The sequence below is a fragment of the Melospiza melodia genome, chromosome 5, assembly GCF_035770615.1.
Source record: "Melospiza melodia melodia isolate bMelMel2 chromosome 5, bMelMel2.pri, whole genome shotgun sequence".
NCBI classification, from domain to species: Eukaryota; Metazoa; Chordata; class Aves; order Passeriformes; family Passerellidae; genus Melospiza; species Melospiza melodia.
The window spans coordinates 79014934-79031625 of record NC_086198.1 but is presented as its reverse complement, the minus strand read 5'-3'; the positions used below and the strand labels follow the sequence as shown (position 1 = coordinate 79031625).

Below are 16692 nucleotides of genomic sequence, written 5' to 3'. Positions count from 1 at the left end.
CTAGAGCAAGTGCGTCCATTAATGGTAGGACAGGCTGGCTGTAAATGCCTGTCACACTGTGCCTTCATGGGAGTGTCTGATGTGAAAATACAAAGGAAGGCAGTGAACCTTCTGGAAAGCCAGGATTCCTTCACAGTAACTCATTCTTTCCCTGCCAGGACCAGCATAGTTAAGTATTATCCCCAATGAATTAGTCATTGCCTTTCATCTCACATAATTTTCTTTTATTACCTGTGAAACTAATAGCAAAAAGACTCCAGAGGTTTGGGACAAAGGAGTCTTTACTGAAACATTTTAGCTTCCTACTGTAAGACTTCTGTTCCATTGTTCAAGTTCCTCTCAAAATGTAGTATTACATGCAAATGCTTAATAAATGTTATGGCCTACCTCTGCTCCAATGGGGTGATAATGGGATGAACAAGAAAACACAGCTGCCAGAGCTGACAGTGGGCCAGTATGCTGCTGAGAAAGTCACTGAGTGACAACACTGGTGTCCCTGCCCTACTCCATATGTGTATAACAACTTCACCTGTAAACAGTGAGGACAGAGGCTGAGCTGAGAGGCTGCCATGGGCATTGCCTTCTGCCTGACAGCCTTCTTGTAGGGCAAATGGTTCTGCAAGAACAGTGTCTGCCATTACTGCATTTGCAGCTAATCCAAGAACCAGGGGTTGCAAAAGCAGTACAAAGTCTCTGTCCCTCTGTTAACAGCAGTAACAGCTATTTAAAGTGCTACAACTGCTTGTCACATAAAGATTTTGGGATTTGCTGATGAAGGGTTAACTGCAATCACTTCTGCACAGGCCTTATTTTACTCACTGCAAGCAAACAGAGACACGGGAGAAGCAGCAACTCTCCTTGTCTCATAAAACTCAGAACATTCAAACTCTTGAATTTCTTCTAAAACCATTTTTACTTTTAAGCAGTAAAAATACTGTTAAAAAGTATAGATGAGTACATTTTCAGATTCATCTCTGCTTTCCTGTTGGTAGCCATGGAAATGCTCAAGCAAAGAAAGTACAGTACAGTAGCAGTACTGAAAGCAAATACATAAGCACTGCCTAAAAAAAGGGATGCCACTTCCACTGCTAGAGATTTTTAGGAACATATTAGACAAATGTGTCAGAAATTATGTAATGACCCACAAACTTGTGTAGTTTTTCCTTCATTCATCCCCAATTTATGTTTGAAAAAAAATACAACTTGTGTGTTGTTTAGGCCTACTGTCCGAAGAATAATTTGCCTCATTAATCTCTACCTGCTATGATGGGCCTGCCTGATCCCTTACAGATACAGGACAGAAACTAGTGTTGAATTTTTCATTTTTTCCATTACTTTATTTGTGCAATAATAAATATTAAGAACATCCTTTATGTTTCCAATACCCTTTTTGTAGGATTTTGCCTTTTTACTTTTTTTCTTACATTTCATAACTTCTAATTTTTTCATTGCTATTTAGCTTCTAAGGGTCTTCACTTTGCAATGGAGTTCTAGCCCTCAATCATTTGCCTCTGGAACCTTCATCTATTTGACAACAAAGTCTTCTTCAGGAAGTCTAAGTTGTCATTCATGGGTTTTAAATATTTTTCCACCATTTTTCCTGTTATTGTATTCAGTGCAAAAAAATTAAATTCCTTGAATCACTGCAGTTCCATGGAGGCATAATAATCTGTTACCTGCCAAAAGTGAATGTTACTTGGTTTCCTTCATCCCTACTAGGTCTAGACAACAATTGATTTTTAGTCCAATACTTCATTTTTTCTTTGTAGTGAGTTCCAGTAGATGTTGCCATGTTGGTAACTGCTCCAGAATAGATGTGTTATCTTTTGGAAATGTAATTTAAATAGTGCTTGCTTTATAGAATAAATGTAATAGAACTCCAGCTTTGCATTATGCAGCTGTGCATAATAACAACTATGTTTCCTTCTCTGGCATGATTTGATGATGAGTGAAGATCTGTAACAGAGGTACCATGGAGGCTTAGTGAGTGATTATTTATGGGCACTCAGGATTCTGCAATTCTGAGATATTATGCAAGGAGTAATGTTTTTAGTTGATATAGTTTTACTCCTTCACACCTTATTACTCATGTTGTCTTTCCCAAACAGCTTGTAGACAGCGATAGAAACAATCCTGTCACGCATCGTGTTTCAGTAATATCAGTTCAAACATGCTGGGGAGTCTCACACACTTTCCCCTGTCTTTCCTGCTCTTCACTTTCTTGCTGTCTCATGGAGGGAAACCATCTCAGTCTGTTCTTACCCAGTGGTAACAGAAGTGATGGTAGCTATGGATCAAGCTTCCTCATCCTTTATCAGGTCTAAGTTTCTATAGGAAGAGGCAGCCTTTTGGGATAATGAAATAGCATGTTCTCCAGCTGTTCCTGATTCACCCCAAACCTATTACAATGGCCTGGTGTACAGAGAGTCCACCTCTAGTAGGAATACCCATGCAGATGGTGGCTGTGCTATCAAATACAGGCAAAAATAGTTTTGTGTGAACAAAATTAATTTGTTCAATTGATTAATCTGAAGTAAAGAGCATAATATTTATTCCTCAAAAGCATCACCATTTGCTTCCAAGGTATTGAATTTTTCACAGAATTATTACCCTTTTCATTGCTACGAGTCAGTAGAAACCTGAATATTCATTGTTCCCTTTTCTTGTGCCGTATAACATGAATGAATTATTTCACCGTGCCTACAGGAAATCCTGTAAAGCAAGGAGGCAAAGGAGCAATGTCTCCTGTATTGCTAACATTTGCTTTTCAGAGAGAGCTTCTCTGTCTCTGATGGATAACAGCTGGGAGTGTCCAGCACTGCCACACTTGGTACCCTTGCACTCAGGCCTGGCTGAGCCAGAACTGCCTTAAATCACAGAGATGGCACATGGAGGCAGGAGCTGCTGGTCAGCTCACAGTGACGCACAGCTGCTGTACATTCACAACATGCTAATCTTTTCTTTAAAATAAAAAAAAAAAACCCTGTCCTCCAGCTTATGGCAGAGAATTACTGACTTTGAGGAGCTGCACAGTGGATTCAAATGAAGCTCAGTTTGGCTGGCTCTGAAAGCTGCTTGCATCACACTTGGCTTGTGATGAATTAAAACTCAGTCTAGATGTTCTCATCTAGCTCTTAAAAAATAAATTTGAAGTTGTATCAATTACAAAATTGCTGAAGCTTCAAAACAGAACTGAAAGCCTAAGCAGAGAATGCTTTCTCACATCTACAGGCATAAGAAGCATGACAGAAAATTGCATTTCTGTTCCTTGGCTCTACCGAAACAGAGGAAGGACAGGTATTTGGTGTACTTTTATCACATGTTGTATATTTTAGGGAAATCACCAAGACAGAAGAGAGCAAAAACTCTTCATGCTTTCTTGCACAATACCCATAAACCTGGGATATCAAACCCTACTGGCATTAATATTAGCCTGTATTGCAGAGCTTTTGAACAGAACGTTTTTTAAAAAATTAAATTCTCTAGCACCAGGCTATTAATAGACATGTAGAAGTTTCTTTGCCCACCAGGTGAACATCAATTGCCAGTTTGAGGCTGCTCTATATAACATTTCATGTCTACACAACAGCTGCATGCAAGACACTCTTAAACAAAACATGATTTTATTCCATGAATTTTTATAAAATTAAGTGTGCTGCAGGTTTACTTGACCCTGAATCAGTGACAAAAGACTGATAATAACCACACTGATTTTATGTGCTACAATTAACTTCTTATCACACTCTGAGGATTTACTTACAACACACGGGTTTAAACAGGAGGAATTGATTTCCGTGTGCCCTTCTGTGTGGACTTAAATTTTGCACAGCTGCTGCAAAATAAAGGTGCTAAAGGTCCCCTTTATGCTGAGTTATGCTTTTGTACTTCCTGTACCTGGCAGTACCTGTTCTGTTTCCTTTCAGTAATTAGCACATGCCACACTTCATCACAGCTAGTGTGTGACATTGTACTTAGTCACAGTGTGAGCCCTTCAGCTTTTCCCCAAACAGAGAAGTAATAATACACAACATTTGCAGACAGAAATTTACCTTACCTGGGATGGAGGGGGCATGAATGGACTGATACTAACTGCTAATGCAAAAGACCTTTTGGGAATAGCTCATGACAACCAGAATTGCTACTTCCCCTTTCCTAGGAGTTACACAGCCATTCACGTACAATACAGGGGTGGTTCTTTTATATTGACTAGGCTGCAATTTTCTATGACTTCCCATATGCTCTGCTTACCACTGAAGGATTCTGCAGCACGTTTTTCTAATTGTTTCTTCAGCCTAAATGATATTAAGCTGGGAGCATCATTATTTCCTGTGAAGCACTCTGCAGAATTGGAGAGTTCCTGACTATTTCCATTCTTTTCTTTACCCTAGGAAACAACTGACCTAGGTAAAATGACACATCATGATGACAATACTCTCTTCTGGTTGTTCCAACAGAAGAATTGATTCATACTCTCAAAAACAGAAGAAAAAAATTTAAAAGGAATTAGTGAGAGTATAAGCTCAAAAATCTTTTGCATATAAACAAGTTTATAGTGCCTCAAATTGGTTTGCTTTTATTTACCTTTATTTATTTACATTTAACATGGAAGCTCTCTTACAGAGATAGTAGTCATTTTCAAAAGAAGATATGGAAAAATTAGTGCCAATCTTAAATCATTTTATGTTGATACCCATCTTAGAAATAAAGCAGACTAAGAACTGATCCAGTCACAGAAACAAACTATCTGCAGAGGTATAATTTTTGATTGATGGTAGATTTTCAGAGCAGTTTCAGAACAATCTAATTCTTATCTTCATAGTATGGAATTGGTGTCAACATGGTCATGGTGGCAAGTACTTCTGTACAGGTTTACCTCAGCCTCTCACGATTCATTCCAGTGTAACTTGCCCGTCTCAAAGCTTGAACAATCATGGGTTTGCACCACTTCACAGCGAACCAGCTGCCCCAACACAAGTTCAGATATTTGTGTCTGCTGCCCTCACACTTCCAGCTTCAGTGTAGACAGGAGAGGTGTGAGGTGACGGGAGTGCTTAAACCCTCGGTTCAGATGGGAGCAGCTTTATCTTACCACCATTCTAGAGACATGATCACGACTCTAGGTGCAAAACATGTGACCTCTGCAGAAAACAAAACAGCGCCGAGTTTCACAGCTGATAAGGAAACACCACAGCTCTGCTCCTGTCAGGTGCTGACTGCTCGGAAATCAGTGTGGGGGTAGAGCAGGGTGTGCACAGCTCCACCCCCAAAAGGGCGCACTTTGAGACGAAGGTGAAGAGAATGGAAAGATAAAAATGCGAAAATCGCAATTACCACCCTAGAGCTTCCACTTTTGGCGTTACAGAACATAATTAGCAGAGTTCCACAGAGCTAGGGACACACCTGCGCACGATACCTCCACACGTTCCGCAGCCCACACTTCCACACCCACTGAAGTTTGGTTTTCCCCAACACGAGTGCAGCCTACCCACCCCCGGGCACGGCCAGGGCCGCCAGCCGGCCCCGGCAGTAACGCGGGACGGGCTGCAGCGCCTGGCGGCCAAAAAGTGGCTCCCGCCGAGCCCGGGGCTCCTTGAAATGAGCGCTCTCAGCCACAGCACCGTTTCTCTCCGCTCCAGGGGCTCCTCGGAACCAGCGCCTAAGCCACAGCCCCGCTCCCGGGGCGCCTCCACTGCCGAGCCGGGCAGGCACCGCCAGCCAGCCCGCCACGGGCGCTGAGGCGATTCAAAATGGCGCCCGGCGGCGGCCGCCCCTCGCCCCCCTGCGCGCAGGCGTTCCCTTCCCCGGCGGGCGGGGCTTCCCCGGCGCGCCGGGCAAGGGGAGCGGAGGCGGGGCGGGAGGAGTCCGGGCTGCGGGGGTTGGAGCATCGCCGGAGGAGCCCGGCACCTGTCCCGCAGCCAGGTGTGCGCCGCCGCCGCCGCCATGGGAGGCCCCGCGCTACGCCGAGGGGGCCGCCGGCGAGGGGCGGCTGCTCCGCCTCAGCCGCGCTGAACCCGGCGCTGCTCCGCGGGGACCGGAGAGCAGTGACATGGAGTGCCCGCCGCAGCCGCCGGCCGCCTCCTAGTCCCGCAGCAGAGGCTGTGGGGCGCGTCGGGCATGGCCCAGCGTGACGAGAGCGACGGAGGGCAGCGTTACCCCGGTGAGGCGTCCGGGCTCCTCGGGGCTGTTCCTGCTCGCCGGTGCCGGGGGTGCTGGCCGTGCCGTACCTGTTGGTGCGAGGGGCAGAGCCCGGGGCGGGCGGGCGGGCGGGAGCGAGCAGCCTCAGCCCCGAGGGGCCGCGCTGGCTGCCGGGCTGACTTACCCGGCCGCGGCCACGTAAAAAAGTTAAGAGGAGCAGGTGAGCTGAGCCCTCGGAGTGTTCACCGAGTGGGTTGAAGACCGCAGAGAAGAGTGAGCGCTGCTTCCTCAAGGCTTTAGTTGTGGCTTTTTTTTTTTTTTTTTTTTTTTTTTTCCGGTTGTTTCAGTTTCTTTGGGTTGTTTTGTAAGCGAAGGCCGCTAGCTCGGAACCTTCGCAGAGCGAGTCGGGTTGAGCCCGTGAGAAGGAAGCAACTTTCATCTCGCTGCCTCTCTTCTAGTCGAGGTTTCCCAAGCAATTCCCAAAGACCAAAACAAACTACATCTCACAGCAGCTGAAGTTCTTCTGACGTTGCTGCTAATTTGATGTGGCTCAGAGAGTTTTCAGTAACAATGGTGCGGGGAGGGTAAAGCGCTCCTGGAGCAGAGGCTTTAGCAGAGCACTGTAACTTGTTTGTGTTGCCCGTCTGACGGAGCAGAAACAGTCGGAAAGCGGGGAATGGCTTACTTATGATTACTCTCCGAGCACTCCGCTCAGAAGCCGGCTTTGTAAAGCTCACACTTACAAAAGGTCACCAGCTGAGAGTTAGATAATAGTCATCTTAATTAAAACAAAATAAAAAAAATCCCCACTAGTTTCTTTTCTTTTTGCCGGTAATGTTTTGGCAGTACTTTTATAGGTAACCTTAATTGCAGTATCCCATGTTTAGTTGAAGGGCAGACTTTTTCTAGTTTCAGGAGTTCTTCACTGTTGGCAGTGCTGTGGCTGTTAGAACGTGCCCACAAATGGAACAAAGAAATCTTTAATAAACAAAACTGAGTTTGATGCTCTTGTGCACCAAGGTCACTCAAAGCTGCCCTTGATAACAGCAATATGTTTCTTGGTACATGCAACAAAAATAATAACAAAAGCATGGAGAATATAAGTCATTAATTAAAAAAAAAAATCTTTAAGAAGAAAAAAAGTTGCAACTTTGTAATTGAAGAAATTCCTTGTTCTTAAAAGTTGGAGAAAAAGTCCTAGCGGAAGTAAGTGTTGAAGAGGTAATGTGTGATGTTAGCTCTTAGAGAACTGAGCTGTGTATGCAATCATTCCTCTTCTCATCCCTGAGGCAGGAAAATATAAAGCCTTTTTTTGCAAATTATTGTCTTACCCTTGTTGCATGCCTAAACTGCATCGTAACTCCCAGCAAACTTGGAATAACGGGCCTTGAGTTTGCATCTTTCTGGTTTTGTTTTACTCTAATGGTTTGGCATTGCTGTTATATTTAACTTTGATATCAAAGTGGGTTAAAAAGCCATTTTATTGTAGATCTTAGACATTATAATCAAATATGACTTGTCCCCTCTGTGTGATTGAGTGATATGCAAAGCCAAAATGTGTTTTAAAGCCCTCTGGTTATTGTCAGAACATGCCTTCTTGCATGCTGTGATCAGAATCTGGGGAATGTGAGGCTGTACAGACAGACCTACTGAGACATATGGAAACTCCACCTGTCAGAAAAAAATGTACCTAGGGGAGAATCTGAAAGCAGAACTGATGTATGTTGATGTTTTCTTGAAGTTCTGATACTTGCGGTTTAGAGCCTCTCTGAGTTTTGCTTTGCTTAGGAATCATCAGTGATTTTGTATTCCCAAACTTAGATGTAAATTTCTTGCGTCCGCAGTGTTGTGACAGAGTTGCACAGGTTAGCTGCCTTTTGTGTGAATAGTTGTGTCCTGATGTTAATTTTGAACCTGGCTACAAAACTGTCCTTATCATGTGCTCCTTAGCACTTCAGTTGGAAGCGTTAATGAGTAAATAGCATCTACCTGGTCTCTCATTGCCACTTGTGACCTTGGCTGTGTTTTCCTAACTCCCTTTTCCTTGTTATTTCCTGTGGGATGTTCCCTCTTATGAGATCATGTTCTCGATAAGACATAGGATATTAAGACTTTACAGATATTGATTTTATTTCCATCGTAATATATTTAAATAAACAAGGGGAATTATGAATCTTGTGCAGACAAAATTGCATACTATTTCTCAGTAGTGTATGGTACTCAGATGATAATGTTTCCACATGGTTATGTTAATAAATGCTTTATGGAAAGAAGTTAGCATTGGAGTACATGACAGAATATTTGACATCAATTGTCAGATTTTGCACTTACCAATGAGGCAGCTAAAACAGAGTATAAATATCACTCCATCCTTAAAAACAATCCTACAACAACTGAACTCAAAATGAATCAAGGAGTTCTCCTGTGTGTCCTTAAAAGCTGACTGCATCTCAAGTTTTCATTTAAAGCCCTTGATGGGTACACTTCAAAGCCTCCCACAGTTTTGCTGAACTGTGTAAAACCTTTGTAACTTGCTGTTGCATAATTTGCTCCAGCAAGCTGTAGTGTTGTATACTTCTGCATTTCTTGCTTGCCCGTTTAAAGGATCTTTTCCTGTTACATTTATTGCTTGAAAAAATACCAAGTCAAGTTAAAACCAAATTCCACAGCGGGTACAGAAGCTATTTTCACTTTTTTTTTTTTTTTTTTTTATTCTTTTGTTTACAGTATTTGGCCTCTTGAGCTGCTGTAGTTACTGCCTATGCCAAGGTCATTTGGGTGCTTACCATTTGTAAGCTTGGTTGAGAAGAGCAGTGCAATTAAGCTAAGGACTGGCTGCTGCTTGGGAAAATCATTGAGCAGAAGTAAAGGCAGTCATGAGAGGAATTCATTATGGGAACATGCTTGTACTGTTTACCCAAACATCATCAAAGCTGTTCCTGACAGATTACATTTGTGCTTTTGTTCCTGGACTGCACTTTCTAGATGCATTCCAAAGTTTGAATTCTTGTAAGTCAAACCCCTTGGTTACCCTGTTCTGGAGTGTATCTGTGTGTATGCTTTAGAGTAACAAAAGGGGCTGGGGTGGGCTGTGGGTTTGAAGAGCACTGTGAAGTATATGAAGGAATAAAGGTGAACATAGGGAGACGAACAGAGTCAGACTTATGTTAGAAAAATAAGTGAATTCAAGTAAGAAGGTCTGAAAACAGGAGATTCCAGTATATACAACAGTAATTACATCTAATGCTCCATGTTCTGTCTCATTTGTACGCTTGAACTATCACTGTTGACTCCTGGAGTATAGTTTGTTGCCTGCATTCAAGAATTGCTGTTTAGGGTTTGTTTTTTTGCTGGCCCTTGGAGTTTCAATTTAGTGAATAAAGAATTTATAATGTACACAGTTGGTGTGTTAGCTATTTCAAAACATGCTTTAATTGCAGGGGATGTAAACTTTTCAAACCATGGTAATGTGGAAAAAAAAAAGTTGCTATAGCAACTCTTTAAGAGAAGACTTCACACATCTTCACAAGCTTTTTAGTCAAAACAATACATTTGAAACCTTGCTTAGGCAGAGGATTAGGCAACTGGTATATTGATTGATTTGGATGGGTAGCATAGAGTTGGTTGTTAAAAAGTTGAAGAGGTCTAAAAGATGAAAAATCCAGGGCTGTCTGTCCTCAACTTTTGCCTGTACTTAGGAGTGGATTGAACTGCTAGCAAATATTGTTTGGGTAGTAAGTTAAAGATTTAGTGTAACATACAAAGTACAGTTGGATTCCTGAACTTTCCACATGACTGAAAACTTATGGAAAAAAAAATTCTGTTTGGACCAGTGAGATATGTTTGAAATGAGTTTTCTCTCACTCACTGCCTGTTGGTATCACAATGCCAAGCTGTATTGATGTCCTCAGATCTAAGAATGGACTGTGTGTCAAACCCTGGTGTTTGGCAGGGCTCAGGTGACATTAACCAGGGGTTTAGAACTGCTGTGAGATAGCACTTTTCACCGACGTTGGTAATTGACAAGTTTGGGGTTTCTTCTGAGGTACATGTGTATTTGTTTTTTAAAAATAGAATGTGGGAAGGACCTTCTAGAGAACAACCAGGACCTTTAATTGAGTGCTCTACTTGAGAGAGAATAGGAGACCAGGTTTCAGGAGCTGTCTAGAAAGCAGTCTGTTTGCAAGATGGAATGAGTGCTCTTCACTCATTCACACTTAGCCCAGAGTGTTTCAGAGAGAAGAAATTGAAGCAATATGTGCATATTTGTTCTGCCAACTGCTGCAGAGTAATTGCATCGCAAACTTCAGAAGAGCTGTAGACAATTTACTACTCATATGGAAAAAGATCTGTGTAATATATAGTGTTCTATAGCTCATAGAGTGTTTAAAGGGTCAGTAGCAGTTCTGGAAGCCAGGGCAGTACTCCTGTTGGTGTCCCAGATGTATTAAAGTTCGGTGCCTCCAACCTGTAGCTCCTTTTTGACAGCCCTTGCTTTGCAGGTCATTGAGATTCAGACTGGAATTGGGGCACTGACTGGATTAACTGACCTGCTGGCAGCCCCTGGGGAGACAGCGTGGATGCAGGATCACAGTCCCTGAGTGCAGTAAATTCAGTGTATTTGCAAATGTCATTGCTACTAAACGTGCACTGATGAAGTGCATTGTGCATATTGTCAAAACATTGACTCTATGGATAGCTTTATAGCTGTTCAGAGTTTGCATCTCTTCCTTCATGCAACAATGATACTTTATGCATTCTCTTCTGGGACAATTTTATTATCAGTTTATAGTTTGCAAAAGAATGCTGAGAAATTCTGTTTAAATGAACAATTATGAATTCTGGTCTAAGTATAAGGAAACAAGTTTTGTAGCTCTCTGACATCAGCAAATATGAATTTATGACTGTATAAAAATAAATCTCATATATTTGCCTCAGTATTGACAGGGAACATTAAAATACTGCATGTTTTATAGTATGTAACTTCACTCCCAGGAGATGTGGAAGGAGCAAACATGGGCACACAAACTGCTTATGAAAAGCTTTTCATGCTTCACATTCGCTAGAAGCCTAATTTAAGTTGCCATTGTCCTGGTTGTTCATGCTGGGGGAAGGGATAGTAATCATGTCCAAGAGAAGACAAATAATTTTTAATTGAAAGCCTAAATTAGGACAGGACTGAGTGCATTAAAAAAACAAACCAAGAAACAACCATGAAAAAAAAACCAACCCTACAAAACAAACAGTCGAGAACAAACCACAACCTTCCTGCAAACTCCTAATCTTTTCTTTCTTTTTAACCAGTTACCAGCTGGGCCAAGACAACTGATGCAAATTTATCCAACTCTTTAAATGGTTTGTCCTTCGTGGGAATTGTGGATGCAAGAGTGAGCAGCAGTATCCAGGGCCTTCAAAACCTGAACTCTGGGACCCCGAGAGATCTCTCATTGCCTGAGTATGGACCTGGCCTGCTGTCCATAGAAGATTGTCATAGCCTTAAGTCAGTGGATTCTGGTATTCCAACTCTAGAAATAGGAAATCCAGAGCCTGTTCACTGCAGTGTGTTGAATGTGAAGAGAAAGCAGTCAGAGCCCGAGCTGGTGCCTGACAGGGCTTTCCAGAGCGCGTGCACGCTGCCGCCATACGTGCCTGCGCACGCGCCGGCTGCCGAGCACGAGCACGCCGTGCGCAAATCCTCCACCTTCCCCAGGACTGGCTATGACACCGTCAAACTCTACAGCCCAACCTCAAAGGCGCTCAACAGAAGCGATGACATCTCTGTCTGTAGCGTGTCTAGTCTTAGCACAGAGCTGTCAACAACTTTATCAGTTAGCAACGAAGACATTTTGGACTTTGTGGTCACAAGCAGTTCAAGTGCAATTGTGAATCTCGAGACTGACGAGGCGCACTTTTCAGACGTTACCCTGAATTCCTCTAGAGACAGCACTGACCAGAGCCAGCAGCAGTATTGTCATGGGACAGACGTGGACAGCAAACGGAAAATACTGGGACCTTTTACAAACTTCTTTGCCAGGTAATGTTTCCGTACAATATATTTTAGTGGACTATGTAAGATCTTAGGAGAGAGGTCCTCTTTGATGTACTTTGAAAAATATAATGCCTTGGTGTCTTAATTTAGATCAGTATTAACATATTTTTTTCTATTATGAGTAAATAGGCAAATATTGCTGGGGTCTAAGGCTCTGCATCCTACTCTGTTATGTTCATGGTGTATGGAAGCATCTTAAATCTTGGAACATTCCTTCTGTGTTACAGTAAAAGAATTTCTGAGCAAGGTACTTTTTCTTCTGAACAGTGGCTTCTCCAGTGATATCTTTTGTGATTTTGGCCAAGGTCTTTAATCTTGTGTCACATAAAAAGATAAATATAGGTCGAATCCATACCTGTGTTAAAGAACTTTGACATCTGAAGATTCATAAGTAGTTTAGTAGTGATGGAGTATTTTATTGATCATTCTAAGGGTATGAAGCTTAAAATACAAATACTTTGCAAACACTTGGTACAACTACTCTGGTTTTTCCAAATCTCAGTTACTGCTTTTTTAATATCTTAATACCTAAATTTTTGTGTGGAATAAAAACCTCTGACATTGTGTCACCCACTTGTTGAAATGATGGCATTGGCTACCCAAAGCAGTTTCTAAATGTGGCCTTTGTATGAATGATAAGGTTCTGAATGCAGATACCCCAGGGAAGTGGGGATCAAGGAAGAGGACTAATCTGCTTTGAGGAGTTCAGCTGTTTGCTAGTGGGTTCTTTTTTTAAAGTTATGTAAGGCCTTCATAATGTTTCTAATTTTTAAGTTATATCATCTGAAGTTTGATATATTTAAAATAAATTGTTCTAGAAAGAAATTTTAGACATCAAGTGGAGTTGGCTGTAAATAACCTGTTTTGCACATGGCTTCAGCTAGTATCTCTTTCCTCGTGCAATTTTTCTTTTGCATGAGACAAGTGGGCTAATAAAATACATCAAGAATTGGCAGAAAACATTCTTTGAAAGGCTGCCTTATTTGCAAAGCTTAAGAAAATCAGTTTGTTTAGACCTAAGCTGACTGAAGCCTTTGTTGATTTTTATTCTTAGGTTAAAGTACTGTGCAGCAGAGCTCCAGTCATCAGTCATGTTTGAGGTGCTGATGCTTTTGTGGACCCTTGTCTGTGTGTTGCCATGGAACCAGACTTAATTCTGAAGCAGGAGGCTTCTCAGCACTTCAAAGCATAAACTTTTGTTACCCGTTCTGGTAGCACAACTGCTAACTCAATGCTGTCCTTCAGCCTGGCAGGGAGCAGGGTGGAACAGGCACATTTAGACCCCACTCAGAGTAGGATGTTTAACCACTTCTCAACTTTTCTTATCCAACACAGCAAAGCCATGTGTCCAAATTCTGTTCTAGTGTAGTCTCTGGTGGTTTTACCAGTGTTGCAGAAACTGTAGTACTCACTCGACTGAGCTTTTTCAGCTGAATCTTTGCAGGTACATTGAATCCCAGGAAACAAAGGCTGTCATTACTGCCTTTTAAATGGGGAGCAGATAATTTTGGTCACTGGGTGATGTCATTGTAAGAATATGAGGATTAAGTTCAAACTAGATGATCGGCTTTGAAGTTCCAGGTGCTCAGTCTGTAACCTGACCTTGAATATCCTCCTCTTTGGCATTCACTTCCTGCTCTGTTTTGGAAACAAGAGCTGCCCACTTTTTGTCTGTACTTGCACACCACACCCCCATATTTTATGCACCAGCTCATGTCATGAGACCTGGTGGTGAGTTTCACAGGTATTGAACACACAGGGAGCCTTGGAGGTTGTTCTGTGCCACAGGGAGTACTATTCATATTTATACTGTCAGCATTGTGCAGTTTCAAAACATGCCCTCGCTAGTTTTTGTAGGTGTTTGTAATCTGCCATGCCTGGGTTTGAAAAGTCCCTGTTCCCTGGAGCTCCTGTGGGCTCCTTGGATTCCCAGGACTTATACCAGTACTGAAGTAAATGAACCTGGTTCTTCCAGTGTTTTGTTTGAAAGTAGCTGCTTTCTAGAGGCCTTCCTAGCCAGCTCACCCTGTGCTGTGTACCTGGGTTTGTGTGCAGTGTGAGAGGAAGAGGAGGCATTTTGAACAGTATTGTTGAAGACCAGCTTGCTGAGAGGGAGCTTCCTAAAGCAGTTTGTTCCAAGTGCTGCAGTGGTGGGTGTAAACAAAGTCCCAGAAAGGTGTGTGTTCTTAGCACTGCACTCTGCTGAAAGTTGTGGTTCAGACTTGCAGGTTGAGTGCATAAACTTCACTTTAGAGAACCAAATGTGAACCATGGCAGGAGAAAGCCAAATTGTCTTGGCTTTGGCCAGTGGCTGGCACACATGTGTACAACATGGACTAATGAGACCTGAGTGCTTTGTACGCTGCCTTGCAGCAGCCTGATGGTCATGGGCTAAGGCTGCAGTGCAGACTCAGCCTTAATCTGCAGGTTTAGCTCTTTGAGGGCTTCTCTGGGTAATAGGATACAGGTTTGAGCCTTGAGCCATTGGGAGCAAAGATGAGTCAGCTTAATTTTTTGCACAGGTTGTTGATATTTGGTAAAAGGGAGAAACCTTGCCTCCTGAAATGGCACCTCTGCTTGTATTGAACCCCATGTGGCCTCTGAGAATGTGCTAATTTCTCTGATCTTATCAGAGTAAACTTGGCCTTGACATGTCAGTTAAGATTTGTGGCTGCCTGTAGAGATAATACTGACAATAATTAGATGCCTCCAGTGCTTGGTCACATGTGCTTAAGCTACTTACATATCAGCCAGGGGTAAGTCTTTCTCAATACCAAGAAAATGCTTAGAGAAGTGGTTGCTTTAGAATATAAAGTTATTTTTTGGCACTCTGTACATTCATTTTTCTTTCTGAGACTGTATGCATGTGTGCGTGTGCACTAGGTTGCATATTCCATGTCAGTTCTGTGGTGTGTTATGAAGTTTTGGTTTGAAACTGCATTTACAAAATGAGTTGTAGAAGAGATCAAAGGAAAAGGGAGCACTGTTGGCTGATTTCCTTCAGTTCTGGCACCTTCAGGATCACTTGGGAATGGAGTGCTCCTGCCCTGCCTCTTTGAGCACTGTGGTGAAGAAATTTTCCTGGCCTGCTTCTGTGGCTCAGTTTGTGTCTCCAGCAGTTTGAGTATCCATAAGGCCTGCTTGTTTCCTCAGGCTGCATCTTGGGGTGTGGCCAGGAAGATCAAAAGGGAGAAGGAGGCTGCTTTCTTGCTTACACACAGCTTTCCTCTTGGATTAGCTTAAGGCACCACAGGTACAGTGCTCTCATTAGGCTCAAGGTTGGCATATGGAAATGAATTACTGCTTCTGAAAGAAGCACTAATGCTGACTGTTGACAAAAAACCCTGACATGTTGATTGTTTTCAAGTGTCACTTGTATCAGCTTTAAAAGCCCAGAGGTCTTTTACGTAATCCTGAGTTGGAATTAATTTCCTTCATTTGAATATATGCAGGAACTTGGGTTGAAAACTAGTGTGAGCAAATAACTGGGTGGGAGACTAAAGAGTTGGTGGCTTGTCTGCTGCTTTGCCTTATTGACCCAGAGTAGTGTGGGTTAATGAGTTTTACCTTTGGACTTTACTTCTGTACAGTACTGCTGAAACTTTTTAAATGTGTGCATCTTAAACAGCTTTGCTGAACCAGGACTGTAGTGATCTTACTGCAGAAGTTTCTCTTTTCATTTATCATTTGCAATTTTCATTTTGGAGACTGAGAATGAGGATTTCTGTGCTTACATGGAGAGTGACCATAAAGGGGTCACTCTGTGTAAATAATAAGCCATGCAGTTTGTTTCATTTTAATGGATTACAAGCAGCCTAAGTCTTTACTTAGTCCACTGCCATGGATATTGTCTGTTTTCCCAAGAATCTCTATCTTCTTTCTTTTCAAACTACTCCCAGAAGTTTTAAATCTTAATGTTGTAAGTATTTGGATGTCAGGAAGCCTCTAAGGAGCATAGGGACTGCACATGAAATAAAGGGCTTTAAGAAGAACATTACATTTTACTATTTGCAAAGAATCTCTGCATTTCTGGAAGAAAGCTTCTGGAGTAAGATTGGCATCCTACACCATATGTAGAAATGTACCTGTGACCTTACTTGTAATCTGATAAGAAAAGAGTCTTAATTTTCAAAATAGTAGCTACTGCTTTCAGTAAGTGTTTTAAGTCTGAAATCATGTGAACTTAATATGTTTATATTGCATATGTACACCCATGTTTTGAGATTACTGGTCACACATAATTTGGAGTTCTGAATTTAGGAATTAGGTCCATCAATGGCAAAATTCAGTCATGTGTTAATGGATAATTGCAGTTTGTTGCTTTTAATGAGAGGACAGCTTATTGTACTTCTGTAATTTTGCTATTAAAAGGAAGGTGGAATGACAAGGAGCATTGTAGTGCTGATTTCCCACTTTCGTGTCTACTAAAATGGGAATTCACTGACCACAGGAGGGAAGGAAAATTGTGATAATAATTGCAGTTGACTAATCTGAGATATTTGCTATGA

General features: G+C 42.1%; 1 protein-coding gene across 2 annotated transcripts in view; it reads left to right on the top strand.

Moving 5' to 3' along the window:
- Nucleotides 1-6011: 6011 nt before the first annotated feature.
- Nucleotides 6012-16692, top strand: part of TBC1D14 (TBC1 domain family member 14) — a 63769-nt gene continuing 53088 nt past the window's right edge. The window contains exons 1-2 of one of the 2 annotated variants that reach the window (XM_063157572.1): nucleotides 6012-6157; nucleotides 11440-12169. In XM_063157572.1, coding sequence (XP_063013642.1) covers nucleotides 6115-6157; nucleotides 11440-12169 — 773 coding nt within the window. In that variant the 5' untranslated portion in view covers nucleotides 6012-6114. The remainder of the gene's footprint in view (nucleotides 6158-11439; nucleotides 12170-16692) is intronic. The other variant, XM_063157573.1, reaches the window with a different exon arrangement.